The sequence below is a fragment of the Panthera tigris genome, chromosome A3 (assembly GCF_018350195.1).
Source record: "Panthera tigris isolate Pti1 chromosome A3, P.tigris_Pti1_mat1.1, whole genome shotgun sequence".
NCBI classification, from domain to species: Eukaryota; Metazoa; Chordata; class Mammalia; order Carnivora; family Felidae; genus Panthera; species Panthera tigris.
In genome coordinates, this window is record NC_056662.1 from 116325138 (window position 1) to 116340881 (window position 15744).

Genomic DNA, 15744 nt, shown 5'->3' on the forward strand with positions numbered 1-15744 from the left:
TCTGCCCCTCCTCTGCTCTTTCTCAAAATAAACAAACAAACACCAACTCTGGAATCAGACTGCCTAGGTTTGAATACTGGTATGCTGCTTGACTAACTGTGTGACCTTAGAGAAATCATTTATTCTCTCTGTGCCTCAATTTCCTCTTCTGGGATTATCTAGCTAGCTGTAAGAAGAGTTATGAGAGTTAACACATATGCAGTACTTAGAACAGTGCCTGACAAGTACCCAAAAAGTACTAACATCACTTTCACCATGGATCTCTTATCTACTCTACCAAGCTTTCAACATCACTTATATGTGTTGACTCATACTTTATTCATACCTGTTGACCATTCACTTAATTATCCAAGTATCACCTTAAATTCATATGTGTGATATAAAATTCCTTATTTTCTCAATAAACCAGTTTGTTTCTTTAGCATTCCCTATTTTCATTATGGAACCCATTACTCCTTCTGTTCTACAGATTTGAAACCCTGAAAGTGGACTTTCCCATATAATCTATATCCAACTGGTCAGCAAGTTATGACAATTATAATTTCATAACATTGATTTTTCTTTGGCATCATTATATTCAGCACTAGGTTGATACCTTCCTTTCTGACCTATACCAAGTTTAGCAGTTTTCAGTACCCTCCCTATATTGGGTCTCTGCTGCATATGGTCATCGGATTATTTTGTTTAAAACTCTGTTTATATCACATCTCTGATTTCTAAATTCTAATCTGGAATCAAGTAGTAGCTGATAGACAAATAAGTTATGATGATACTGTGCCATCTAGGCCAGAGTACATAACAAGATCAGAGAAAAGATTCCTTTAGATAAAATTGCTACCCTCCATGATGCATAAAGGGACTGGAATTGGAGTCTAACTCTCATCAGATTGGCATATTCCATAATTTGTGAGCCAATCTAGAAATCAAGCTATCATCAACCTAAATAAATTCCACCTCAGAGGAGCTGCTATCCAAAAAAGTATACTAACTGTAACTAAGAAGATAATAATATCAGAATGAGTAGGGAAATAGTCTTTACTCTTTTCTGGAAAGGCCTACATATATTTTTCAATTAAATCATACCTCATCTCTTTCCAAAAAAGGATTATTGGCAGCTGACAAAAACAGCAAATAAATTTTTCATTAAACTAGCACCCAAAAGGGAAAAATTTGGCTACAGGAAGAAAATAGAGGGGCGCCTGGGTAGCTCAGTCAGTTAGGTGTCCGACTTCAGCTCAGGTCACAATCTCGTGGTCCGTGAGTTCGAGCCCCGCGTCGGGCTCTGGGCTGATGGCTCAGAGCCTGGAGCCTGCTTCCGATTCTGTGTCTCCCTCTCTCCCTGCCCCTCCCCCGCTCACGCTCTGTCTCTCTGTCTCAAAAATAAACGTTAAAAAAAATTTAAAAAAAAAAGAAGAAGAAAATAGATTTGCCAGTAGTAATGAGTAGTAGAATTGAGGTAGGTAGAGAGAAAACTTGGCTCTTAGCTTCTTTGCAGCAACTAAGGTTAAAAAAAGAGACAAATTACAAAATTCATATAACCTGGAAGGAGAGAATTAAGTTGACAGTGGTATATATATATAAAGAGTGCCAAGTTTAAGTACTAGCTGGCCCTACCACTTATTAAATAAATGACCATGGACAAGTTACAACCTTTCTAAGCCCCAGTTTCTTCATCAGAAAAATGGACAGAATATACTATTTAGTTCCTGAGATAAAATAATAGATATATGTGTGCCTTTCAAATTAACCAGTATGAGCAGTAGAAGCTAGATGTCAGAGAAAACAGAGCACTGAGAAGTCATTAGATATGAAATCACATCCTGAGTTTACCATTTAATTGATGTATGATCTTGAGTAAACCTCAAACTCCTTGGTCCTCAATTTCATCAGATGTAAAATAAGAATGCTGCAACTCTCACAGGCATTTTTGTGAGGATAAGAAGATAATCTACATATGAAAATATTTATGAATTTATGAAGCACAATGCAAATGTAAAGTATTATCATTGTAAGCCATTTTATAAGTACTATCATAACTTGGGTTTACTTTAGGGTGAGACTCAAGAAATGAGTTGGCAGTATGTCAATACCAGGCTCTCAATAACAAATGTATAGAATACTTAGCTAAATTTCTAACGCCATGTCTTGCACTTTAATGCATCAAACTTCAGGGCAAAGATGATGTAACACTTTTTTACAACAAACCCCCATAATACTGAACTTAAGTGTCTTACTCATTAGGTAGCTATTGAATGAATAGTTAAGAGAACAGGATAAAGTCTACATAATTTCTTTTCCTATGTACTACAATGATTCAAATGTACCTGGTCGGAACAGCCATAAAAAAGCTTATCTATGTGCCCGTTGTAAGAGGCAGTGCTAAGTCAGCAAGTTTTATAGTTTATTGTTTTTCTACTACATGGATAAGAAGGTATGAAAAAGAATCAGAAGCTTTAAATCCCATTCACTGTCATCCAGCACTATTTACTGAGTACCTACTATGTGACATGCACTGTTCTAGGCACTGGAGGTCCAATAAGAAAATAAAGACCATACCCTCTTGGAATTTATATTCTAGTAGGGGGAAATCGTATTTGTAAGATAATTAAAACAGAGTATGTTATATGATGGTTAAGTGCTATGGAGGAAACTACGAAAAGAAATACAGAGGGACAGTGGGAAGTAGTACTTGTTATTTCAGCAGCTTTATTGAGCTATATTCTCAAAATACCATACAATTTACCCACTTAAAGTGTAGAATGGCTTTCAGTATGTTCAGAGTTGCACAACCATTATTATAGTCAATTTTAGAACATTTTCATCACTCCATAAAAAAACTAATCACACCCCATTTCTCCTTCCCCTTGGCCTCTGGCAACGACTAAGCTACTTTCTATCTCTTTGGATTTGCCTATTTTGGACAGTTTATTTAATGGAATCATACAATATGTGGTCCTTTGTGACTGGCTTCTTTCGCTTAGCATAATGTTTTCAGGGTTCATCCATGTTGCAGCCTGTATCAGTACTTGATTCCTCTTAATTGCCAAGTAATATATCACTGTATAAATATACTATATGGTTTATCCATCCATTCACTGAAGGACATTTGCGTTTTCATTTTTTGACTATTACAAATAATGCTGCTATGAATACTCATGTACAAGTTATTGTGTGGACATACCTTTCCTTTCTTTTGTATATACAACTAGAACTGGAACTGCTGGGTTGTATGGTAACCCTGTTTAGTCCTTTGAGGAACTGCTACAGTTTTCCAAAACAACTACACTATTTTACATTCCCAACCAAAGTGTATGAGGGTTCCATTTTCTCCATATCTTTATCAACACTTGTTATATTTGTCTTTTTCACAATAGCTATCCTCGTGGGTGTGAAATAACATCTACTTGTGGTTTTGATTTTTCATTTCTCTGATGGCTAATGATGTCGAGCATCTTTCCATGTGGTTTTTGCCCATTTGTAGATCTTCTTTGGAAAAGCCTTTTCAGATCCTTGCCCTTTTAAAAGTTGTCTTTTTATTGTTGAGTTGTAAGAACTCTTTGTATATTCTAGACACAACTCCCTTATTGGACAGAAAATTGGCCAAAATTTTCATCCACTTTGTGGGCTTCTCACTTTCTTCATGGTGTCTTTTGAAGGACAAAAGTTTTCAATGTCAATGATAATCTCTATTTTCTTTTGTTGCTTGTGCTTTTGAGTTCAAGCTTGTGCTCGTATGATCTCTGAGAATCCTAATCCAAGGTAATGAAGATTTACACCTGTGTTTCCTTTTAAGAGTTTTGTAGTTTTTAGCTCTTACATTTCAGTCTTTGATCCATTTTGAATTAGTTTTTATATCTGATATGAAAATTGGGGTCCAAATGCATTCATTTGCATGTAGATATCCACTTGTCCCAGCATCATTTGTTGAAAAGACTATTCTTTCCCCATTGAATTTTCTTGGTACTTTTGTCAAAATTCAATTGAACATAAATATGAAGGTTTATTTCTGGACTCTTCAATTTTATTCCATTCAGGGAGATACTACTTGATGCAGGGTGCTAAGGAAAGGTTTCTCTGAGGTGCTATTTAAGTAGAATCCTAAATGAAGTGAGGAAGTGAAGCACATGGATATCTGGGGGAAAAACATTCCAGGCCAAAAAAAAAAAAAAAAAATCCTGAGGTGGGAATGTCCTTGGTGTGTTTGAAGACGAGCAAGGAGGCCAGTGTAGTTGGAGGGAAGAGAGATGAAGAGATGAGAAGAGAGTTGGCAGACCAGGTAGAGCCATGATAAGGGTTTTGCCTTTTACTCTATGTAAGATGGGAAGCCTCTGGAGGCTTTTGAGTAGAGGACCAATGATTTGACTTACTTTCTAAAAGATTTACTCTGGCTGGTGTATGAAAATATACTACAGGAGAGAAAGATTATAAGAGAGACTACTTGGAAGATTATGGCAATGACTGAGACATGAGGAGACAATCAAAGTAGGATTTAGTGGTAGAGGTCGTGAGAAATGGTAGAATGCTGGACATTTTTTTAAGGTATGGATGTGAGAAAAGTATAGGGCAACAGTTTTTTGGTCTGAACAACTAGAATGATGAAGTTACCATTTATTAAGATGTGGAAGACTATATATAGAAGGAGAAGTTTTGGAGGTCTGTGTAGGGGAATCAGAAACTGGATTGTCAGCATGTTAAGTATGAGGTATTTACTAGATAATGAAATACGAATAGGAAATTTAATATGCACATCTAGAATTAGGGGAGAGATCTATTGTCAATGTCAAAGCCTTGAGATACTAAACTTTTCTGTAAATCCCATTACACAACTAAGTTTACAGTTATCTAAAACTTTTTAGTCTTTTATACATACACCATTAAGGTACATCATACTCTGTCTCTTTAATAGTCTTATGCCAGCAACTGAAGTAATTCCATCTCCAATTGTGTAAATTAAGTTGTTGCAGTTATAATGCTAGTTGTTCTATCTTAGGAGTGGGTGGGCAATCTGCCATGAGGTGAGCATTGCCTATCCCAGCCTCTTGCCTCTGGTGCCCATTCCATGCTCCTAGCTGAGTGTACCATGGGGCTTAAAGTGTTCACTTTGAAAAAAATCAGAGTGTTCAAGTAAGATCTACTATCATGTCCAAGGATGGCACAGGGGCACCAATTATCCACTCCTGACCTGGGGACATAGAGATAAAACATAGCAATACATGACTCTTTCAATGTCCTCTAATTGGAATGAGTTGTTTAAATCCTTTAATGAGGATCTATTAATTTGGGGGAGGGGAGATATACACTCAATTTTCCATATTTTTCTGTTGAATTTCATCTTTTTTTTTTTTTTTTTTTTTGAGAAAGAGTGAGTGAGTGAGCAAGGGGAAGAGAGAGAGGAGAGAGACAGAGAATCCCATGAAATGCAGAGAAAGAGGAAGAGAGAGTGTGGAGCCCAGAGTAGGGCTCGAGTTCACAAACTGTGAGATCATGACCTGAGCTGAAGTTGGATGCTTAACCAACTGAGCCACCCAGGCACCCCCACTGAATTTAACCTTGAAAAAACTTGGCCTTGCTATTTCAATCTTCTAAGTTATTTCTGAATCCTTTAATTTCCCTCAACATTCAACAATCCTCTTAATTTAATACACAATTATCCATACTTGCTAATACTTTCATCTCATTAATAAATATAATTAACAAGGTTAATTCCAGGCAGACTTCTGTGACACACCTCCAAAGTCTTGCCTGAAGTTTGACACTAATCCATTAATTGGTTCTTTTGCCTATCATCATTTAACTGGATATAACTTCATTTCATTACAGCATTAACTAATTCACATTTACCAAACTTTACTAGTACTGGCCTACAATGATCACTGCCCTCCATTAATTTTCTATTTTAGAATATTTCTTTAGTTTGAAACATTAACTTTTTTCTTTATTGAAAACCTAGAACATTAGGTAAAATAACCCATTTTCTAATTTTTAGTGTTTTTCTGTTTGACTTAATAGAATCTGGCATCAAGGAAACTTACTTTATGTATTATTCTATGTGAAAAGAGGTATGATTTTTAACATATTTAAATTTATTTAAATTTTACACCATGTAGTTTGCATTTTAATCTTGGGAACTTGAAATTTCACATACTTTATTTGATGGAAATTATTATTCACCTCCAAATGTTATTAACATATTTTGCAATCTGCACACTGTCCTTTCCCAATATTCTGGTCATCTTTTAGACTAAAGAAACACACTAAAACAAAAATACTTACTACAGAAGTAGGCTGTTCTGAAAAACAGAAATGACAATTTTTAATTATTGTGGTAAAAAATTAAAATATCAACATTGTAATATACAAGATGTATTCATGGTAACCATCAAGGTTAATAGCCTACCCTTACATATACAAAAAATGTATTAGAAGCACATTTAAAAACAAGACAAGGGAAATTACATAAAGAGAAAACAGATTACATATATAAAGTTTTTTAAAAACCTTACCTCCTCACAGCATCGCCTGCTTACAATAGCCCTATAGTCAATTCTATCCCAGAGTTGGTCCCTTAATTTTAAGAAATTAGGGAACAATTTTCTCCAGTTTTTCCCTAAAGCCCATGGAAAAATTTCATATTTGGATTCTTCTTCATCTTCTTCAACTGTATTAGCCAGATACCTAACAAAAAAGACCAACAACTCAAAAAAGAAATGGGAAAAGGACAAGAACAGGCAGTTCACAAAAAAATATATAAATTACTTACAAACACATAAAGATGTTCAACCTCACTCATAATTAAAAAATGTAGACCAAAAATAGAAATACAGTGAGTTGAGTTCTGGATATTTTGTTTGTTTTTTAATGTTTATTTATTTTGAGAGATGGAAGGGGCAGAGAGAGAGGGAGAGAGAGAATCCCAATCAGGCTCAACACTTAGCATGGAGCCCAACATGGGGCTTGATTCCACAACCATGAGATCATGACCTGAGCTGAAATAAGAGTCAGAGCTTAACCAACTGAACCACCCAGGCGACCCAAGTTCTGGATATTTTTGTATTCCTATAAAATTTGAACTTTGTTCCAGGATGCAGTTAAGTTACTTAGAAACAGTCTGATCCTTTCAGGCCTTGCTTTAATGATTTGTTAGGTGGATCTAGAGCAATGTTCAGTCTGGGGTAATTATTCCCCACTACTGAAGCAAGACATTCTTGAGTACTCTACTCAATATTCTGTTAATTATGAGTTTTTTCAGTCTGGCTGGTGGGAACAGGCAAAATTCCCAGCTCTGGGTGAATATTAGGCACTGTTCCCTCTAATCTTTCCCCACACCCAAGTAGTTTCCTTATATACATATGGAAATCAGTATCCTCCTAAATACATGAGGGGGATCAGGCATGCACAGAAACAGGTACACATGACTCATAATAAAAAGAATCATCAACCAAAATTGACACGTTAGAAGTAACAGACATTAAACAGACAAGGACATTAAAACTGTTATATTTACTCCAGATGTTCAAAAAGAACAGGAGACACAAAGTGTACTTCTAGAGATGAAAACTATCTGTACAATGAAAAATACATGGAGTAGGATTAATAGACTAAATACTGCAGAAGAAAAGATTTGTGCACTGAAGACAGCAATATAAACTACCTAAACTGAAACATATAGAAAAAAAGAAACAAAAATAATAGAGCCATCAATGAGCTGTGAGACAACTTCAAGTGGTCTAATGAAGGCGAAACTGGAGTCCCTAACAAGAGTTGGGTGGACAGAAAAAATATTTGAAGAAATAATCGGTGAAAGTTTTTGAAATTTTATGAAAACTATAAACATACAAAGAAGCTGGATGAACTCCAAAGCACAAAATATGAAGAAAATTACACCAACACACAACATAATCAAATTATTCAGAACAGGTGATAAAGAGAAAATCGTAAAGGCAGTCCAGACAAAAAATGAGACATTAGATAACACAGAAACAGAGGTAATGACAGAGATTTCCCACTGGAAACAATGAAAGCACCATAGATGATTTTCTAAGAAAAACAAGCAACTTCCAATAAAAAAAGTGTAAAACATGTAAGGGAACAGTGTACCATAAACATAAACAGACCCTGAGGTCTGAAGATACTGAAATTAATAGTCCAACACGAAAGAAATAAATCCTAAAAGCAATAAGAAAGGAAGGCAAATGATCCCAAGTGGAAGGTTTGAGATGCAAGAAGGAATAGTAAGCAAAGATATAAATATGTAAGTAAGTCCTTAAATAAATGTTCAGTGTAAAAACAACAATAATAATGTCTCAAAGTTTTTGGAGGGCTTCATGTAGAACCACAGAATTGCAAAACAAGAGAATATAAGTTGAGAAAGGGGTGACTGGAGTTAAAATGTTTACGGCTCTTGATTAAAAATAACTGGGATAGAGCTTCCTGGTTGGTGAACATGCAGAGATCAAGGGGTGCTGAGGGGTTATGGAAGCTCCATGCCTTTTCCTCATACCTTGCCCTATGCAAATCTTCCATCTGGCTGTTCCTGAGTTATATCCTTTTATAAGAAACCAGTAATCTAGTAAGTTAAAAAAATAGGTAACTAGGATAACTGCTGAAAGGATATAGACTGCATAATTTCCTAAAAAGCAGAGGAATAAAAGGTATCAAAAAATAAAAATTAAAAAGATCTCACAGAAAAAGTGGGACGTAAAGACAACAAGATAGTAAAAAATTCAAATATATAAGCAATAATATAGAATATTATTATTCTGCAGTGAAAATGAATGAACTAGAGCTACACATATCAATATAAATGAATCTCAAATCATATTATAAAGCAACAGAAGGAAGTTACAGAAGAACAGTGCACATTATTCTTTTACATATAGCTTAAAAACAGGAAAAACCAAACAATATATTATTTAGAGGGTTATATACAGAATAAAGAAAATCAAGAAAATTACTATCTGTGGAAGGGAGGGGGCTCTAACTGGGAAATTGTGCACTGTGAGCCTCTAAGATTCTGGCAATGTTCTATTCTAAAGTTGAGTCATGGGTATATGGGTATTTGTTTTGCTTTTTCTTTAACATAAACATATACACATTCCATATACCACTTTTATAGATATGTCACATTAGAAAAATTCAAAAGGCACAGAAATGTATAGTATACTTCTATTCATATAATATATACACTGGTTCATGTATAGAAAATTATTTCTAGATACACATGATATGTTCATTGTTCTTGAGGAAGGATGCCAACGTCTTGAGACATGAATACTTACTTTTAATTATATACCCACTTATGTCCTTTTAAAAAACTACATGCATATTCAATTTAGTTACATTAATATAAAAATAGCACCTATTACTTTACCTTCCCTTAAAATAACTGTACATATTTTTAAATTACCATAATATAAAAGCACCTCATATGAAACCCATTCAGTTATATGAATCCAATCATGTCCTCTGTGAAATTACATAATTTCTTACTTTAGTATCCTTGATAGTTCTTAGTAAAGGGTAGACAGAAGCCAGAGGTTGGCTCCTTTCACGCTTGTTAACCAAATAAAACAAAATCTATAACATACTATGGTACTATGCTATCAGAACTACATTGTAATTCTACTCTAGATTAACAATTTTTCAGGCTCAATGTTATAAAAATATTTGTATTGTATGCATGTAAGTTGTCTTCTAATTTGAAATAGATTTTCTTGGAGCAGAGTTCATTTCTTTTGTATAATAGCTAATTATGCTTATCCAAATAAAGAATTAAGAACAACCACACGTTAAAGGATGCAAAAAAACAATTTAGATACATGTTCCTTCCCTTTAAGCAGCCTATAGTCAAGTAGAAGAGGTAACTAAGTATGAAACAAATAACTGTACAAGAGAATATGGAATAATGACAATAAAAGTCCTGAGTGTTGTAAGAACATATAGGAAGGAAAAGAACTTGAGTTAGAACTGTGGCTAACTGGGACATTTGGGTGACTCAGTCAGTTACACATCTGACTCTTGATTTCAGCTCAGGTCAAGATCTCAGGAACTGTGAGACCGAGCCCTGCGTCAGGCCCTGTGTTGCACTTCATGCTGTAAGTGTGGAGCCTGCTTGGGATTCTCCCTCTACCTCTCAAAATAAATAAATAAACTTAAAAAAAAAAAAAGAACTGTCGCTAAGAAAATATTTACTGAGAATTATTGAGTCAGGATATATAAAAAAGTATGATTAGATATAAAATGGAAATTATAATCCATGTTATACAGACTACTACACGGTAAACTCGTGCTGCTTTACTTTACTGGTAATAACATTACCAAAATATCAAACAAATCCAATTTCAGGCATTTGTAAGAATTAAAAAGAAAGCTTCTTTTGGTTTGTTTTTAATTTGCAGGTAGAAAAAACTACAAAATAGATATTGTATCAACACAGAGGTATAATATAATACTAAGGAGACATGTTAACAGCAATGTAGCTTAGTGGTTAATCACTAAATTTGGCCACGGGCAAGTCACACCTGACTGTGCACCCCAGCCCTGCCACTTACTAACTTTTGTGAGACTTGGAAGTACTTCCCTTCCTAAGTCTCAATTTCCCCATATGTAGAATGAAGAGAATTTAATAATGTATCTCACAGAGAAGATTCAAGGAGCTTATAAAAAAACAATTTTTGTGGTGTCCTGCACATAACACTCAGTATTAGTTAGTACTATTATATTCCCACAGTTTATCAATCATCACTAAATGTTATAAGGTTCATTATCCCTTATGCATGGGGAAATATGTCTTCTAAATACAAGGAGATCAGTTTCTTCTAGTCCTATTTCTTGAATCACACTTTGAGTCTGAATTAAATAGACTTTGAGTAAAAACTCACTCATCAGTGCAAACAGTTGTTGAGGTATTCAACTTAAGTATTTTTTATATGTAGTTCCCTAGTTAAGTACTTAAAATTATATTCATACATTCCCAACTGCAGTATTATATCCAGGTACTGGGTATAAAAAGTTTCGAGATTGAGATACATTTTCTTAAACATTGCTTCTAGTATAATTCTGACCTATAGGCTGGAAAGCCATGTTATTAAAACCATTTAACAGAAATGGTTAGTATCAAAGCTAGTATGAACGATCCAATATAAAGTCAATAGAAGAATAGAAAAATTGGAAAAAACAGCTATATTCCTTGGTCAAAGTTCAGTGTGTTAAGTCAAAGAGTCAGTGGTTACTAAAGAAAGGTGTCAGATATGAATAACTTCTTTTTTTAAAATGTTTTTTGATGTTTACTTTTGAAAGAGAGAGAGAGGCAGACAGAGCACGAGTGGGGGAGGGGCAGAGAGAGAGGGAGACAGAGAATCCGAAGCAGGCTTCAGGCTCCAAGCTGTCAACACAGAGGCACCCAGGCACCCCAGATATGAATAACTTCTAGGTTACAGACAAAAATCTATAATTAGTATGTCTGTAGCATTTTCCACAAGTTGTTTCATGTAAAAGGAAAATGATGATGACTTTAAGTTTATTTTGAGAGAGAGAGCATGCACATGTGCATGAGTGGGGTAGGGGCAGAGAGAGAGAGGGAGAGAGAATCCCAAGCAGGCTCCACACTGTGTGGTGGAGCCCAACAGGGCGCTCGATCCCACAAACCATAAGATCATCTGCAAGATCATGATCTGAACCGAAAACAAGAGTCAGACGCTTAACTGATTGAACCACACAGGTGCCCCAATGACGATGATTTTTGCTATAAATTTACTGGAAATTTCAAACTGAATATTCTGGATTTTAAAACATATCTGAGTCCAAAAGAGGAGAATTTGGGATAATTTATATGGAGCACTCTGAAATATGTAAAAGATGCAATACAAACCCAAGTGGAATACTGAAAAATAAATCTTACGCATATGGCAGGATAAGATCAGTGAAAAGAACATAAAAATATTCTATTAAAGTAAAAAAATATATAACTTCTATATATAAAGCCTATTCAAGGATATACATCAGGTTTTTAAAAGCCTCTGTTTTATTTTTTTATGGGTTGCAATGTTAACTTCATTTACTTATTTTTTTAAGTAAGCTCATACCCAATGTGAGGCCAGAACTTACAACACAGAGATCAAGAGTCACAAGTTCTACCTAATGAGCCAGCCAAGTGTCCCAAAACAGACTGTTTTAAATAAGTTATCATATATATTATAAATAAGGACCACAAAAATCACTTAGTAGAAAGCATACTTACAGAGCAATAAAGAAATTTATCCTGGTATGCTCATTTATGGTAAATTTAGCTCTCTTGAAATAAACAAAGGTCATAGCCAAAAGATACTATAGGGAAAAAAGTAAAAGTTAATATTAATGTTTTACGTTCATACGTAAAACTGCTTTAAGATAGTTATTTTTAAGATGAATAATAAGCTAAAAACAATAAAGCATTATCTATCTTTATTACAGAATTACCTATTTATTTGGGTCCTTATTTTCTGGCTTCCTGTAATCCATGTGAATGGTAAGAAATAGTTCTGAACCATTTATCATGATTAAGATTAGGAAGAACTCCTAAATTTTATTATTGCCAATATTTTTTGAACCAAAACCCTAATTTTTTTCTATCTTAAATTTCAAATACATAGAGAAGTTGAAATAATAATAAAACAAATAACCATACATCCTTCACCTAGATTCATCAATTGTTAGTGTGTTGCCACATTGGCTTGACATATGTATCTATACAAAAATTTTTTCCTGACTCCTTCCAGTTAATTGCAGACACCTATACTCATTTTTCATTCATTCATTCATTCATTCATTCATTCATTCTTCATTCATTGTGGGGGGGATTTTTAAATTGAGGTATAATTGACACAGATGTATATATTTAAAGTTTACAGTGTGATGATTTGTTATATACATTGTGAAGTGAATAGCAAAAACAGGTTAATCAACATATCCTTCACCTCACATAATTATCTTTTTTCCCTTTTTGTTAAGAACACCTAGGGTCTACTCTCTTAGCAATTTCACATACTCACTTTTAAAAATAACTTCAAATCAGAAATTAGAATAATTTATTCTAATGGCTCTATTTTCTTCAGAAAAAAAGTGTTTTAAATGTGTTATTAGAAAGACATATCTTTCCTGGTATTAGGGCACTGTCCAGGTTCTATATGTTAAAACTAAAAACAATTAAAGTACTGATGTATTAGATTCTCTCTCATAAAATGCCTTTTTATCCTACCTTCACAGGATTCACTACAAAGGTGACTCCAAGTTTTCAAGATAACTTTCAGTAGAGAACTCTTAAATACGGTATGCATGGTTAGTTACTTTAAAAACACTGCCCCCTGCTGTCCAGCAACTTTAATTACTGTAATGCATTTAAAACTGTAAAGTAGGAAACTTACAACTCCACATGCACATTACACAGCTATTTTATATGAAGGCATTAATATTAATTTTTAGAAGTGTTAGAAAAATTGTTATGTTTAAAAATATCTCATCTTTTAGAAATACATCTTGAAATATTCATGGATAAAATAGTCTAGTTTTGGGAAGAAGGATTAGAAGAAACAAGCAGAGCCATGAGCTGATGATTACTGTAGCTCCAAGATAGGCACATAGAGGTTTTTTAATTCTATTTTCTCTACCTCAAGGTATACATGTTTTAAATTTTCCAAAATTAAATTTCCAAAATTAGAGATTAAAAAGACCAAACTTCGATTTTATCTGTGTTATCTTAAGCTTGAAATAAAAAAGTTCACATCAATATTAACTTAATGTATATTTAATCATAAGCCAGGCTTCCATTCATACCTTTCCCACATTAAATGGGACATTAAATTTAAGTGTGAAATGAAGTCATGCTGAATTTTCTGATATGACTACCTGGTCTAAGATACCATTTATAAAGCTGAGATCATAATTGTTCTGCTAAATCTAAAGAGTACAGAAATATGGCCCCTAGTATGTAAGTCAGCATCATGACGATCTTTTAGAAACACAGATTCCGAAATAAAAAACACAAGTACCTAATTTTATCTATAAAATTATTGGGATTTGTTTTACCTATAAAATATTAACTGTATCACAGACCGCCTTAGTGAAATTAATCTCAGAATATTCAGTAATTCAGAATTACTCCATAGCTTGATAAGAGGTGATAATTCTGATCAAAACATGTTAAGTCTATACTGATTCTTGTTTTCAATCAGATAACAGACTTAAGGTCACTTAAATATAATTAATAATATTCTGCAATTCCTCAAGTATAAAATGAGTCTATGATGTATGCTAATTTCAAAAATTAATGCATAAGGATTACCCCTTAGAAGGAGCAACGCAGGCTAGTCCTTTTCCTAACAATAATTAATAGGATAGAAAATTCTTATAAGGTTTTGTTAAAGTTCTGATGGTTTAGTAACATAATAATTACATCTTTACCAAATTTACCTTGTCTGCAATTTTACAGCAGCAGTCCATCCACAAGAAATCTTGAATTAAATCGTCATCTAGAACAAAAGGTAGCTATGACTTGTCTTTTAAAAACAGAATGTTTCCTTTTGAAGAATTAATTTCAAGATAGGGGATTATAAATGATGCTCAGAAATCAAACAAAAATGCCTGGACAAGTACTGTCTAAAATGTAATTTTCACTTCTTTGGTGCATTTACCATTGCAAGCACTGTACAAAAAGTTACGGCTTTTACTCTTGGGTAATCTGATTTGCTCGGGCCAGAGAGGGTATGGTAGAAGTGTTTGGTTTCCTGACTATCCCAATAGCTCTTTGAGAAAGATGTCTTGGGTAACTGTAGATTAGCTCTTTATTACTTTCAAAAATCAATCTTTACTGGTAGAAATGGAGTCTGATAAAAGATAACTCAGTCTTTAAGAAATAATGACTAAATGAATATTACTGATTTTCAAAATGTTTTTACTCTTTCTACTACTTTCCCCTGTTAGGTCTCAGGGTATTTTCAGTTTTGAATTCTTCTTTTCACCTATTTATCTCTGTCCAATTATCTATTATCCAAATAATAATGAAAATGTCTATATAAAGATTCATAATTTATTAGCTATTTACAATTAATACTTAATTCTGGAAAAACTGAGTATTATGACAAAAGATTAACAAAAATACTTTTAAAATATGCAAAAGTAGGTCAAAAGTACTTACTTCAATTTTAAAAGGTCAAAATATATAATCCCCAAATATATGAGTAGTTGTCTGAATACAATCTGAGAAAATCTGCTTTTTCCATTCCCCCCTTCATTTTAAGTTAAATAACAAACAAAACATACTTCTTTATACTAATTTTTACATCCTAGAAATATCAATATGGTCAAATACATGGAAAATTCCAAGAATAAGTACACATTTTCTTAGAATTAATTTCTGCCTTGTTAATTCCATTTTTTAAAAAGTAAACTCTACACCCAACATGGGGTTCTAACACACAACCCCAAGATCAAGAGTCTCATGCTCTACTGAGCCATCCAGGCATCCAGCTATTTCTTAAATTACTTATGGTAGAACCAGGTATTTTCTATTTCTCAGGATCAGCTATGAATAATAGAAAAGTTTGTTGGTAATAGTTTTGCACTAGTCTTAATAAAGAGAAGGGGGAACTTATATTAAGAGTATTATACTTACACTACTTACATTTTTTCTTTTTAGCTCATCTTCTGATTTTACTTTACTTTAAATCTTAACCAGCTTGCCCTTTCTTTTTTCTTTCTTCCTTTCTTTCT

General features: G+C 33.7%; 1 protein-coding gene across 6 annotated transcripts in view; it reads right to left on the reverse strand.

The window, feature by feature from the left end:
- The window catches only part of SPDYA (speedy/RINGO cell cycle regulator family member A), a 37035-nt gene that overhangs the window by 14375 nt on the left and 6916 nt on the right, over positions 1-15744 (reverse strand). For all 6 annotated transcript variants that reach the window (XM_042982252.1, XM_042982250.1, XM_042982254.1 and 3 more), the window contains 3 exons: positions 14446-14504; positions 12239-12324; positions 6504-6675 (listed from right to left, as the gene is read on the reverse strand). In XM_042982252.1, the coding sequence (XP_042838186.1) occupies positions 6504-6675; positions 12239-12324; positions 14446-14504 (317 nt within the window). The remainder of the gene's footprint in view (positions 1-6503; positions 6676-12238; positions 12325-14445; positions 14505-15744) is intronic.